Below are 12,907 nucleotides of genomic sequence, written 5' to 3' on the forward strand. Positions count from 1 at the left end.
CGGTGGCATCCCGGGAGAAGGGGTGGAGGTGAGCTGCTCCGGCCCAGGTGGGCCCTGCTGCCGCAATCAACGAGTAGACCAGGTGGGTGGGAGAGGGGAGGTGGGACAGCATCCCCTTCCTCTTCCTTCCCGCTCTTTCCCCTGCTGGTGTTCCCCTCCTTATACCCTTCCCTTCTAACTCCGCTGAGCTAAATCTGGAGACTCTCACGCCTCCCAGCCCTGGGCTCCATCTCTGCTAACACTTCAGGTCCCTCCGATGGGCCCTGGAGCCCGGAGTGTCCGGCCTCGTCCATTCACCCCAACCATGTTGCAGCCAGGATGGTGAGGGAGCCTGGCGAGTTGAGGGCCAAAGAGGTCTTCCCTCTTCACTCTGCTCATCACAGCCTCGATCTCTCAGTCCCTTGCTCAGCATTTGCTCCCAGGGAATATCCCGGGGCCGAGTAGGGGCCGAGATGGAGTATACCCAGAACTCAAAAACAGAAAAGAGTTGGGCAATAGATCAGAGCGCAGGGCTGCTGGAGGCGTCTGGGCACCAACTTCTCTCCTCTCCAGCCTCTTGCCTGGGACCCCAGGAGGTGGAGACCCTTTCCCTGGACCCGTTTAGAAAAGGGAATAATAATAATAATGGTATTTTTTAAGGGCTTACTATGTGCCAAGCACTGTTCTAAGCACAGGGGTAGATACAAGGTAATCAGGTTGCCCCATGTGGGACTCACAGTCTTAATCCCCATTTTACAGAGGAGGTAACTGAGGCACCGAGAAGTTAAGTGGCTTGGTCCAGGTCACACAGCAGATAAATCGAAGAGCCAGGATTAGAACCCATGTCCTCTGACCCCCAAGGCTGTGTTTTTTTTCACTAAGACACTGACGCTGTGCTGGACCTGTAGCTGGGCTGGGGCTGAGCCAGGGCTGGGGCTGGGCTGGGGTTTGGGCTGGAGCTAGGCTGAAACAGGGTAGGGGTGGGCTGGGGCTCTCTCCTGTCCAGAGATGCGCTCAGTGACCTCTCCGGTTTACAGACTCACCTGTTCCCCAACAGTCCTAGGTAAAAGATGAGAGTGAACAGACTGCTTGGGACTTCGGTGACTAGGCTCAGAATCCAAATTGTTCATGCGTAACGAGAGCAGGGTGTTGTCCTGGAAACCTGTGCGGGCTCGGGTGGGGATGATGGACCGGCCCTGTCTCGGTATTTGTTAAGCGCTTACTATGTGCAAAGCACTGTTCTAAGCGCAGTAGTGAGGGGTGTCTCCGGGGACTCAGAATCCCGGCCCAGGGCTGGGCGAGGCCACGGGCGGGGGCGAGGGGCAGGAGGAGTACAGCACGAAGGATCCATAGGGGTTCCTCGCCTCAAGCGGACCTCCAGTCCAGCCCTTGGTCCAATTCGGGCTTCTCAACTTCGCAGGATCCCCTCCTCCGCTCCCGCTTCTCCCCAGGACTCGAAGACCTTGGGAGCTCCTGCGGGCTGGGAAAGGGAAGGTCACGGAGGGAGAGAGTGAGCGGTGCTCGTTAGCGAGGAGGAGGGTCTGAGGGAGGCTTACAGCAGGGTGGCCGCCAGGCCAGGACGACAGCTTTAGCCGGACTTGGAATGGAGCGGAAAGGCGTCCCCAAACTCTTGGCCCCTTGACAGAAGCGGCAAGCGGGGTCAAAGTGGGAGGGCACGGCCCTGCTTTGCGGCCCCGCCTTGGATCCGAGCCACCTACCGCTCCAGGGAGCTTCCCAAGGTGCCCCCCTCCCTGCTTCTCTTAGAGGTGTAGGGGGTGGGGAGGGTCTGTCGCTGCAACCGTTGTTGGCAAAGAGCTCGCTATCCTTTTAGGTCGGGGCTAAATTGCACAATACTGCTCCCAGCATCTGGCCAGGGCCAGGGGGAAAGGAAAAATGATTTACCAATTTTTTCATGTTATACCCACCATCATCAATCATCATCATCAGCAGCAGCAACATTTACTAAGAACCTACAGTGAGCAGAACACTGTATATGGTGACGCATCAATCAATCAATCAATCGTATTAATTAAGTTCCTACAGCGGGCATAACATGGTACTAAACACTTGGGAGAGTACAACAGAATGAACAGACATGATTCTTTCTGTCAAGGAGCATATTATTTAATTGGGGAGGTAGGCACTAAAATTCATTCTAGGTAGGAGGAAGTGATGGAGTATGATATGGACACATGTGACGAGAGGTTGTGAATACCTGAGTGATGAGGTTGGTGATGAGGAAGTGCTGCAGTGACAGTTGTTTGTGGGAAGAAGTAGGGAAGGAGATGAGGGAAGGCCTCTTGGAGAAGATAGGATTCAGAAGGACTTTGAAGATGGGGGAGAGCAGTGGTTAGATGGAGCTGAAGGGGAGGGAGTTTCAGCAAGGAGAAAGGGCATGAACAAGAGGTTAGTGGTGGAAGATATGAAAAGCAGGCACATTGAGTAGGTTGGCTTGAGGGGAATGAAGAATGTAAGCTAGGATGTAGTGAGAGAAGGGTGTGGGTACCAGCACTTAGAATAGTGTTTTGCACATAGTAAGCACTGTTAAAATGCCATCATTATTATTAGGGGGGAGAGAACTGATAGCCTTAAAGCAAATATAAGGTATTTTTACTTGACACACTGGAAGTTTTGAGAAGTGGGAAGATGTGCTCAAAATGATGTTTTAGATCATTCTGTTTGCAGAGCCCTGTCTTAAGGACATGCATTCAGTGTCAAACAACAACAACAACAACAAAAAAAAAAAACCGAGGCCCCTGCCCTCCATAAATTGACAATCTGTTGATCCACCTTGAAAACATGTTGGTTATTTCCAATAGGCCTATAACTGCTGATTCGGGCTCCTGTATTTGTGTTCCCTCCCTACTCGTGTTTGTTTTTCTAAGGGCCACTTTGCCCTCGTCGCTGCTGAGCCTCACACTCTGGTTTTGCCCATCCTTTCCTTATTTTTCTGTCTAACCATGAGCTCCGACCCAGATCCCTCTCACTGTATAACAGCCCTGAAACTCAGGGCCGACTTCAGATTTGATGAGGGCCCTTTCCATTCCCTTACTCAGGTTCTTCTCTGCAGATGATGCCTACAAGTGACTCCAGGACAGCCCTGTGTGGAATGCAACCACCGGACTGACCAGTGGTGGTGCCTGGAGCCAAGGAGCACCTTATGGACCGTGATCTCCGGTCTTAACTCAGGGAAGAACCAGCAGTGGGAGCGGGAGGCGGGCAGTCAGTTAATCAATTCATCAGCAGGCTGGGCATTCTAGAGAAGCAGCATGGCTCAGTGGGAAGAGCACGGGCTTGGGAATCAGAGGACTGGAGTTCTAATCCCGGCTCTGCCACTTACCTACTGTGTGACCTTGGGCAAGCTACTTAATTTCTCGGTGCCTCAGTTTCCTCATCTGTAAAATGGGGATTAAGACTGTTAGCCCCACGTGGGACAATCTGATTGCCTTCTATCTATCCCAGCGCTTAGAACAGTAGTCGGCACATAGTAAACTCTTATCCATACCATAATTACTATTCTAGAGTCATTCCAAGAGATGGAGAGGCCTCTGTTCTTTCGCCTTCGTTTCAAACTCGGCTGTGCAACTGAAATACAGAATCTTAAAATCCTCCAAACTTCGGGCCCCTGCTTCCCGCAAAATCTCCCTTTTTGGAGTCTCTCCCCTTAAGCCATTTTTCGAGTTGTTTGGGGTCGTCCAGCAGGGACCAAACCACCCCCTGGTAGACAGGAAGGGTGAATTCGCTTTACAAAGGTGCCCAACGAGATGGCGTTGGGGATCTGGTTTTGGAGAATCTGCCCATTCCTCTGTTCCGTTGGCTTCCTGGGAGGGAGGGAAGGCTCACTCCCAGTCGCTCACTCCCAGTCCATGTGTTACCTCACTCTCAAAACACCTGGCAGTTTTCCACCTTGGATTGATCCTGGCTGAGTCCGCAAAATTGGATCCTAAAGAAGAGGGTCCGATCGATCCCTATTAATGATATTGTGGCTGATGCCAGCTGCAGTGATTGCCATTCCAATTGGGCCATATTCAAGCGGGACCCCACACCCACCCCTCCCCACATCATAACGCGGAGGAGAAGCTCCCATGGGCTCAGGGTCTATGGAGCCTCGCAGGAGGGAGGAGTCATCCTTCAGGCCAGCATTGTTTAAGGGCATGCCCTTTAAGGGTCTTCCGTGTGTCCCCTTATGCGTTGTTGCCCGCCCTCTCCTTGCTCTCCAGTCCTCCCAGTCCTCCCAGTCCTCCCTCATGTTTACCTGGGGCCCGTCTCTAACACAGAAACACTTGATCCTCAGTAAACCAGGTCCCTCCCCGTCCCTGCTGCAGGGGATCTGGAGCCAGCTCTGAGCACGGAGCCAATGGGTGGGGAGAATTGCTCGGTGGTGACCGAATTCGTGCCGCTCGGACTCTCAGACTACAGGGCCATGCAACTTCTGTGCGTGCTCTTCTCCGTGTTCTATGTGGCGATTGTGCTGGGGAACACGCTCATTGTGCTCACGGTGGTTGCCGACCCACGCCTGCACTTCCCCATGTACTTCCTGCTGGCCAACCTCTTCTTCACTGACACCTGTGTTTCCTCCAGCGTCACCCCCAAGATGATTTATGACATCTTAAGGGAAACCAAAGTCATCTCCTTTGTGGGCTGCTTCACTCAGACGATCTTTATTCATGTCATTGGGGGTTCTGAGATGGTGCTGCTGGTGGCCATGGCCTATGACCACTACGTTGCCATCTGTCGACCCCTCCACTACATGGCTGTTGTCACCTTTCCGCTGTGTGTGTGGTTCGTGGTGGTGGACTGGATCGCCAAGCCACGAGCCTGGCAGCGTTTGTCGTGAACCTGCCCTTCTGCGGCCCCAATGAAGTGGACAGTTTCTTCTGTGACTTTCCTCATGCCATCCAGCTGGCCTGCACAGACACGTACCAGCTGGAGTTCGTGGTCACGGCCAACAGTTTTAGGCATTTTTTTAATTGCCATAATCTTTAGCTACAGGCCCCAAGAGAGTGTGCATATGTGCAGGCATGGGTGTGCGTGTGCTTCTGTGTGTGTGTGTGTGTGTGTGTGTGTGTGTGCGCGCGCGCGCGCACCTGTGCCTATGATTGAGCAGATCTTCTGGCATCTTGTGTTCACATAGAATCCAGGGTCAGCAGAACAAAGTCTCATCCAGTCAGGGAAAGTTTTGTCAGTCAGTGACTAGGGTTTTTTAAGGCTAATGAGAAATGGTGCATGGGGACCCCAAGGGGCCAATTAACACCCCACCTTCTTGTCCCAGGAGTCGCAGCAACCATCACCCATGCACTGTCCTTATTAACAGCCAAGGAATGTCACCTGGGGAAAAGGCCAATTACTGGCTCCCGCTGCTCTTCAGTCGGTCTTAGGCATTAGTGGCCTTACCTCTTGGGCTCCCACAGCCCCCTGGGCTCCCACATGGCTGACCCCGGGGCGGAGCAGAAAGGGAGGGAAGGAGGAGGAGAGACAGGGAGAGGGGATGAGTGGGGAAACCTGGCACCAGTGCCAGGGTGCCCAGGAGTCTGCCTTGGGGACATGGAAATGGAGCTGCAGTGTGAACGCAGAAGAGTTGGGTTGGGAGGGACGCTGGGGGGTGGGGTACTCATTGGGGTGGGCGTCTGTCTGGTAGGCTCTCCAGTCATCATCAATCGTATTTATTGAGCGCTTACTATGTGCAGAGCACTGTACTAAGCGCTTGGGAAGTACAAATTGGCAACATGAAGAGACAGTCCCTACCCAACAGTGGGCTCACAGTCCAACCCTTTTGGCTACTATAATAAAAATAATAATAACAATGGCATTTATTAAGCGCTTACTATGTGCAAAGCACTGTTCTAAGCGCTGGGGAGGTTACAAAGTGATGAGGTTGTCCCGGGGGGGGCTCACAGTCTTAATCCCCATTTTACAGATGAGGTAACTGAGGCCCAGAGAAGTTAAGTGACTTGCCCAAAGCCACACAGCTGATAATTGGCAGAGTCGGGATTTGAACCCATGACCTCTGACTCCAAAGCCCGGGCTCTTTCCACTGAGCCGCGCTGCTTCTTCTAGTTTCAAAGCCTCCGTTTGTTCCAGCTCCAAGGGGACGAAGGGGGAGGAAAGGGGTGTCTCTTTGTGACTAATCCTTTGCTTCTCTTGCCCAGGTGCCAGCGGCCATGTGCCAATCAACTAATGCAATCAACCAATGAGTGGCATTTGCTGAGCACTCCCTGGGTGTAGAGTGCTGTTCTGAACACTTGGTATGTACAACAGAGTTAAAAGTCACTCTCCCTGTCTTACAGGAATTTACAATCTAAGAAAGGAGGCTGGCAAGCAGACATAAATTACTAACAAATTGTGGGAGCATGAGAAGGAACAAGGACAGAACATGTAGCCTTAGTATAACCAGGAAGGAACAGCTGGATAAATAATTGAATATATAATTCATTATGCATATGTTCATAAGGGCCTAGGATGGAGATAAAACCCTAAGTGCTAAGGCTTGATGTGTCTTGGGGTGTTAGTACTAGATCAGAGACGATCTCCTGGAGGAGGTGGGATTGTAGGGGGGCTTTGAAGAGGGGGAGAGCTATAGCCTGGGGCATTTGGAAGCAGTGAGGGTGGAGAGGAGTGGGAATGTTTTTAAGAGGTGAGAAGGGATGAGGTCAGAGGCACAGGTAGAGAGTTGGATTTACAGAGCCGGCAGAAGACCACCTTTTGAGTCGGCTGGGAAGGAGGAGGAGAATGGTGATGAGGATGAAGGAATAGAAGGCAACAGAGACACTTTGGGAAGTTCCTGCCTGATTTAGTTATTACTCCCTTTATTCCCCCCTTTATGTGGAATAAACATAAGTGTTTATTCCAAAACACTTATGTAAGTTCATTGTGGGTAAGGAATGTGTCTACCAACACTATTGTATTGCTATATTGTACTTTCCCAAGCACTTAGTACAGTGCTCTGTACACAGTAAGTACTCAATAAATGCAATTGATTGATTGACTGTTGGTTTCTATTTACAGCAAAGTTATTAGCAAGCTCATGAGAGAGGAAGCTCCTCAAGGGAAGGGCTGCGTGTTTCCTTCCATGAATCTGTGATTTCTTGCCACGGAGTGGAGCACTCAGACACGGGGAAGCTTCTTGGACATTGTCTCTGACATCGTCTCAGGCTCTGTCTCTGCCAAGGTGAGAAAGGCTTCCACTCAACCTCTGCTGCTTGGAAGGAGGGGAAGGGAAATGGCCAGACCTATGACTGTGGGCAAGTCACTTAACTTCTCTGTAGCTCAGTTACCACATCTGTAAAAAGGGGTGAAGACTGTGAGCCCCCCGTGGGACAACCTGATCACCTCGTAACCTCCCCAGAGCTTAGAACAGTGCTTTGCACATAGTAAGCGCTTAATAAATGCCATTATTATTATTATTATTCTCACCTGGAGCTGGGCCCCGCCTAGCTGGGACAGGATGAGGTAAACTGATGCTTAAGTTTAGTTAAGTGACTTGCCAAGGTCCCACAGCAGACAAGTGGGGGAGCCAAGATTAGAACTCATGACCTTCTGACTTCCAGGCCCGTGGTCTATCCACTAGGCCATGCTGCTTCTCTGACTCCTGCTGTTTCCTGACTCTTTCCCTGCCCTTCTGCCTGCTCTAGAGAAAGATCTGGGCAGTGAGGTTAGGGCTACAAGATGTTTTCTCGTCATGCTGTGACCTGCCAGACCTCGCCACAGAGTTGTGGAGCAGTTCCTCTTCCCTGTCTCTGTGGGAGCTGTTGGGGTGCCAACCAGAGCAGTGATGGGTGGGAGCCCTGGGACTCCACCAGTGGAGGCAAGAATCTCAGCAGTCGGTTGTTTTTCCCAAGGCGCTAGGGAAGGGAACAGGTGAAACACTGAGTGGCTAATGGCAAAAGTAGTTTACAGGCAGGCCCCAGGTTCCAGATACCCCGAGGGAAACATCGCTACTGACTACCTTAACCCAAAATAAACCACTCCATGATTCAACCACTCTAGGGATGCATCGATATTGTCGGATGCCTTAACCCAAATTAAACCTCTCCAAGACACAACCAAAACCCCAGAGTTATATCGCTATTATCAGATGACTTATACCAAACTAAACCACCCCATGATACCACCACCCCAGGGATACATCGCTTATTGCCTTACCTTCTGCTAAAACCCAGAAGCCCTGACGTTTGAGCTGAATGTTATAGGCAAACGAATGCTTTACCACCTTTTCCCCAGCAATGACTGCATCTTGGAGGTAGCTCTGTCTACAGTTTGAATCAGATCATCAAGATGTAGGACAGACTCTTGAACAGTTTGGAAATGGACGATGCAGAGGTGGGTTAGCTAACCATAAGCATACCAAATTATTATCATTATTGTTATTATTATCTGCATCTCATTCAAAGGAATAATTAACCAACGAGGACCTCATCCAACTTCAACCATTCCCTGCAAAAGATGCTAGAACAGATGAAGAGAAAGCAAACGACCAGCTAAAATTGGGGGAATCAAGAAGGCTTGGTATTAATTTTCAAGAAAGGGGGTGAATTTATTAAAAAGTTTGACAAAGGTAAGGAGAAGGGTGTTCACAGATGTTGTAGAGGTGTTCAGAATCAGTTGTCTTATTACAAGACGCTTTATAGAGATGAAAAGAAAATGGTTCAAGTTATGGGGGAAAAATTTTTCACTGAAGTTGAAAAACCACAAGTCAGCAGAACACGCCTGCACTTCTAGACTGAAAACTCCTTTTGCGCAGGAATCATGTCCATCAACTCTATTGTCTTGTACTTTCCTAAGTGCAGTGTGATTTAGTGTAAAAAGCACAGGCTTGGGAGTCAGAGGACCGGGGTTCTAATTCCAGCTCCCCCACTTTTCTACTGTGTGACCTTGCACAAGTCACTTAACTTCTCTGGCATACGTTGGCCTTCATGGTGACCCTGTCTTACTTCAGTCACAATGAGGTGGATAACTGTTTGGATTTTTTTGGTTTGTTTCTTAATGGTATTTGTAAAGAACGTACTAAGTGCCAGGCACTGTACTTAGTGCCAGATAATTAATAATTGTGGCACTTATTAAGTGCTTACTGTGTGCTAAGCACTGGTTCTCGTCTTGCTCACCTCCTACACTATCAGCCTGCTCACGTTCAGGGTCTGATCAGGAGCCGGGTTGGGCAAGGCACCATCCATCAGCTAGGCCCAGGGCACAGAGGTCACTCTCTTCTCCATGCTGTGTGTTTTTATCTATGTGTGGCCATCCAGCAGATTCTTCTCAGAGAAGGGCTTCTCGGTATTCTACACTGTCTTAACACCCCCTCATCCCGAACCCCTTCATCTACAAGGTGAGAAATCAGAAGGGACAGGAGCCATATGGAGGCTGAGGAGATAACGTGTAAGCTTCCGATGAACATGGCCTCACAAGCAGGCTTCCCTGGGACTCAGAGCAAAACTCTTCTCGGCTGCACAATGCTCCAGGGTGACTACTGCCAACCGTGACACATGACACCCGGCCTTGCTCCTTCTCCTCAAACCCGGCAGGGGGTGTCACTGGGAGGGTAAAGGGTGAGGGGGTGGAGATCCTGCAAGGGAAAAGATGTGAGAAAGCAAACACAGAACAGTTTAAAAATAGTGGAGTAAACTTCCACCAGTGGAAGACGGGGCCTCTTCTAGGAAAGACTGTTGGAGTCATGGTGGAGCACCGACAAATCTGTGAGCAGAGGTGGAAGAAGAGTGGGCAGGAAAGGGAAAAACCACTTCCTGATGGTGGAAGCACTGGTCCCGGAAACGCTAGTGTGATCTATTTTCCTTGATTACCTGTTTTCTAGGATGGAATGCTGGTCTGGGGCCTGTTAGCTGCAGCCCCAGCCTGGCTCAAGTTTTGGGGCCCAGTCTAGCCCGGCCCAACAAAGCCCTGCCTATGCCAGTCCAGTCCAGCCCAGCCCACAACCCCCTAGCCCATCCCAGTCCTGCCCATCCCCACCCATAGCCCCATGCAGACCCACCCCCAGGCATTGCCGTGGTGACATGCAGTTGCCATGCTTTCCTGGGCCCTTGGTCTAATTCAAGCTGGATCCCCTGCTGCTCTGTGATTTAGTCTTAGGGAAACAAGTATCCTGTTCATCAATGGGTTTGGGGAGATGGACAGCCTGCTTCAAAGGGCTCCTTCTTATGTGGGTCATCCTACGTGAATAATGGGACAGCGCGGATGAAGGTGAGAACCTGCATGGCCAAGAGGAAAGAGCATGGGCCTGGGAGTCAGAGGATCTGGATCCTAATCCCGATTCTGCCACTCTGTGACTTTAGGCAAGTTATTTTTACTTCTTAGTGCCTCAGTTTCCTCATCCACAAAATGGGGATGTGATATATTCCCTCTCCATATACTGGGAGCCCAGTGGGGGACAGGGACTGTGCCTAATCTGATAATCTTGTATGTACCCCAGTGCTAGGTATATAATAAGCATAATAACAAATGCCACTTTTACTATTATTATTATGGCACTCCCTGAAACTCACTAGCACAGCTACAGAGAAACAGAGTTCCATGGATAAAATTGGTCATTTTCTGGGTACCTGTGGCAAAATATTGAATCTCACCTATCTTGTCAGCTGCTCCTGCTAATGAATTGAGAGCAAAATCAAATCAGAATCAAAGTCAGGAACAATGTCCCTAGGCTCCAAGAACTCAAAGTGCAGCCAGATTGGAGTTGAGGGCAGTGACAAGTTCAGAGTGACCAGTTATCTCCATCTTAATAATAATGGCATTCCTTAAGTGCTTACTATGTGCTAAGCACTGTAGTAGATGCAGGGACTGTACCTACCTGCTCATCTTGTTCAACATAGGGGTTATACTCTGAATAAGAAGGAGAATAGGTTTTGAAACCCCATTTTACAGATGAACAAACTGAAGCACAGTGAAGTGAATTATGTGACTTGCCTAAGGTTGTGAGGCAGATAAGTATAATAACAGGATTATAACCCAAGTCCTCCAACTCCCCAACCTGTGCTCTTTCCACTAGGCCATGCTGCTTCTAGGCCAAAGGTCCTTGCTTCAAAGAGACGCCATCCAGAACAAGGTGGTTTGTTAGGTCAGACAAGAGCTATGTAAGCTGCCTGAACGGGAGACAGACTTGTGTCTGGCTCTGAGTGTGGGCAGAATCTGTCACTCTCATTCCCCCGGGGGAAGCAGCTTTATTTACTATTTCTTTCAAGGTTAGGGGGACTGAGGCCATCCGGTCTGAACAGTCCTGTTCTTGGCGGTTTAGCTTTAATACCTAAGGCCTGTGGACAAGATGGAGAGCTGGAGAAGGGATCGGCTGGGGGAGTGGACAGGGGAGGGTGAGGGTGGGCTGGCCCCCAGGGGGCAGAGAAGTGTGGTCCTAGGGAGATCGTAGTGCACCCAGGTCCCAACGGGTCTTCTCCCAGCCATTCATCCCATTCAAGAGAATGAGGGGAGAAACGGGGGCAGAAACCACATTTTTAGCAATCACTCGAGACACCCCAGAGCAAGTTCAGTCAGTGTCTTGAGGAAGTAGAATGGAGAGGGAAGGTTGGAGTGGAGAAGCAGCGTGGCTCAGTGCAAAGAGCCCGGGCTTTGGAGTAAGAGGTCATGGGTTCAAATCCCAGCTCTGCCACTTGTCAGCTGTGTGGCTTTGGGCAAGTCACTTAACTTCCCTGTGCCTCAGTTACCTCATCTGTAAAATGGGGATGAAGACTGCGAGCTCCCCGTGGGACACCCCGGTCACCTTGTAACCTCCCCAGCGCTTAGAACAGTGCTTTGCACATAGTAAGCGCTTAATAAATGTCATTATTATTATTATTATTATTATTATTATTATTAACCTTGTCCTCACCATGGTTCTTCATTCCTTCAGGCTGATTAAGAGGGTCAGCATCAACTGGACTCACATGAGCCTGGTGGGCCCCAGTAATGCTTGCAAGCAAACTAATCCAATGCCATTCAGGAGTCCCAACAGGCTGTCTGGTGAGAAGAAGCCCTCATGGCCTGTGGAGCCAGAAAAGTGGGGAGTTGTGTCTCCCAGGCCGGGGACCAGGGGAGATTTTATGACCAGACCCTGGCTCCCCCTTCTTTTTTTTCCCCAAAAGAACACAGGACATTCAGGAGAGCAGAGCGTTTTATTTCATCCCAGAACTGCTACAGTAGCCAACTCCATACCATCAATGTCCAATAAAGGGACTATTTCCCTTGATGTTCTTCTGAAACAGCCATCACTCAGCACTTCCTGAAGCCACTGCGAGCAAGATTTTGGGGCCTAGGGTTAGGCCAGGAACCTGGTTGCAGACACCATCAGCAAGTCAATTATCTGTGTCAGGGAAGGAAAGGAAGGAAGGACAGAAAGAAGAAACAGAGAGAGGATGCAAGAATACTTGCAAATCTGAACTCATCTTCTGTCCCAAAACCTCTCCTCCATTTAACTTTCCCAAAGTTAACATCACCACCATCTCTGAAGCCTGCAAACTTGGCATGAACTTCAACACCTCCCTCTCTTTCAATCGCTCTACTGGTTCTGTTGCTAAATCCTGTCGGCTTTTCCTCCACAACTCTTTCAGAATCCACTCCTTCCTCTCCATCCAAACAGCCACAACCCTGGTCCAGAAACTTATCACATCCCATCTTGACGACTGCATCAGCATCCTCATTCATCTCCCTGGCTCCTGTCTCTCCCCTTTCCAGTCAGTCCACTTCTAACTCCACTATCCCAAATACTTCTCTAAAATATTGTTCAGTACACATTTTCCCATGCCTTAGAAACCTCTGATGGTTGCCCATTCTTCTGGACATCAAGCAGAAACTCCTGAGCATTGACTTTAAAGCACTCAATTGTTTTTAAAGCTCTGTCTCTTCTCAAACTTACACACCAGCTTGCACTCCTCATTCTCTTCAGGTTAATCTATTCAGGGTTTCTTCCTCCTGTCTCTCTTACCATTGA

General features: G+C 49.9%; 1 protein-coding gene and 1 pseudogene across 2 annotated transcripts in view; one reads left to right on the forward strand and one right to left on the reverse strand.

Moving 5' to 3' along the window:
• Window positions 1–4,336: 4,336 nt before the first annotated feature.
• LOC119920882 lies at window positions 4,337–5,357 on the forward strand (annotated as a pseudogene).
• Window positions 5,358–12,093: 6,736 nt separating this feature from the next.
• The window catches only part of LOC119920907 (olfactory receptor 4K5-like), a 38,336-nt gene continuing 37,522 nt past the window's right edge, over window positions 12,094–12,907 (reverse strand). For both annotated transcript variants that reach the window (XM_038741137.1, XM_038741136.1), the window contains exon 2: window positions 12,094–12,280. In XM_038741137.1, the coding sequence (XP_038597065.1) occupies window positions 12,236–12,280 (45 nt within the window). In that variant the 3' untranslated portion in view covers window positions 12,094–12,235. The remainder of the gene's footprint in view (window positions 12,281–12,907) is intronic.

This window comes from Tachyglossus aculeatus (genome assembly GCF_015852505.1).
Source record: "Tachyglossus aculeatus isolate mTacAcu1 chromosome 12 unlocalized genomic scaffold, mTacAcu1.pri SUPER_6_unloc_1, whole genome shotgun sequence".
NCBI lineage: Eukaryota > Metazoa > Chordata > Mammalia > Monotremata > Tachyglossidae > Tachyglossus > Tachyglossus aculeatus.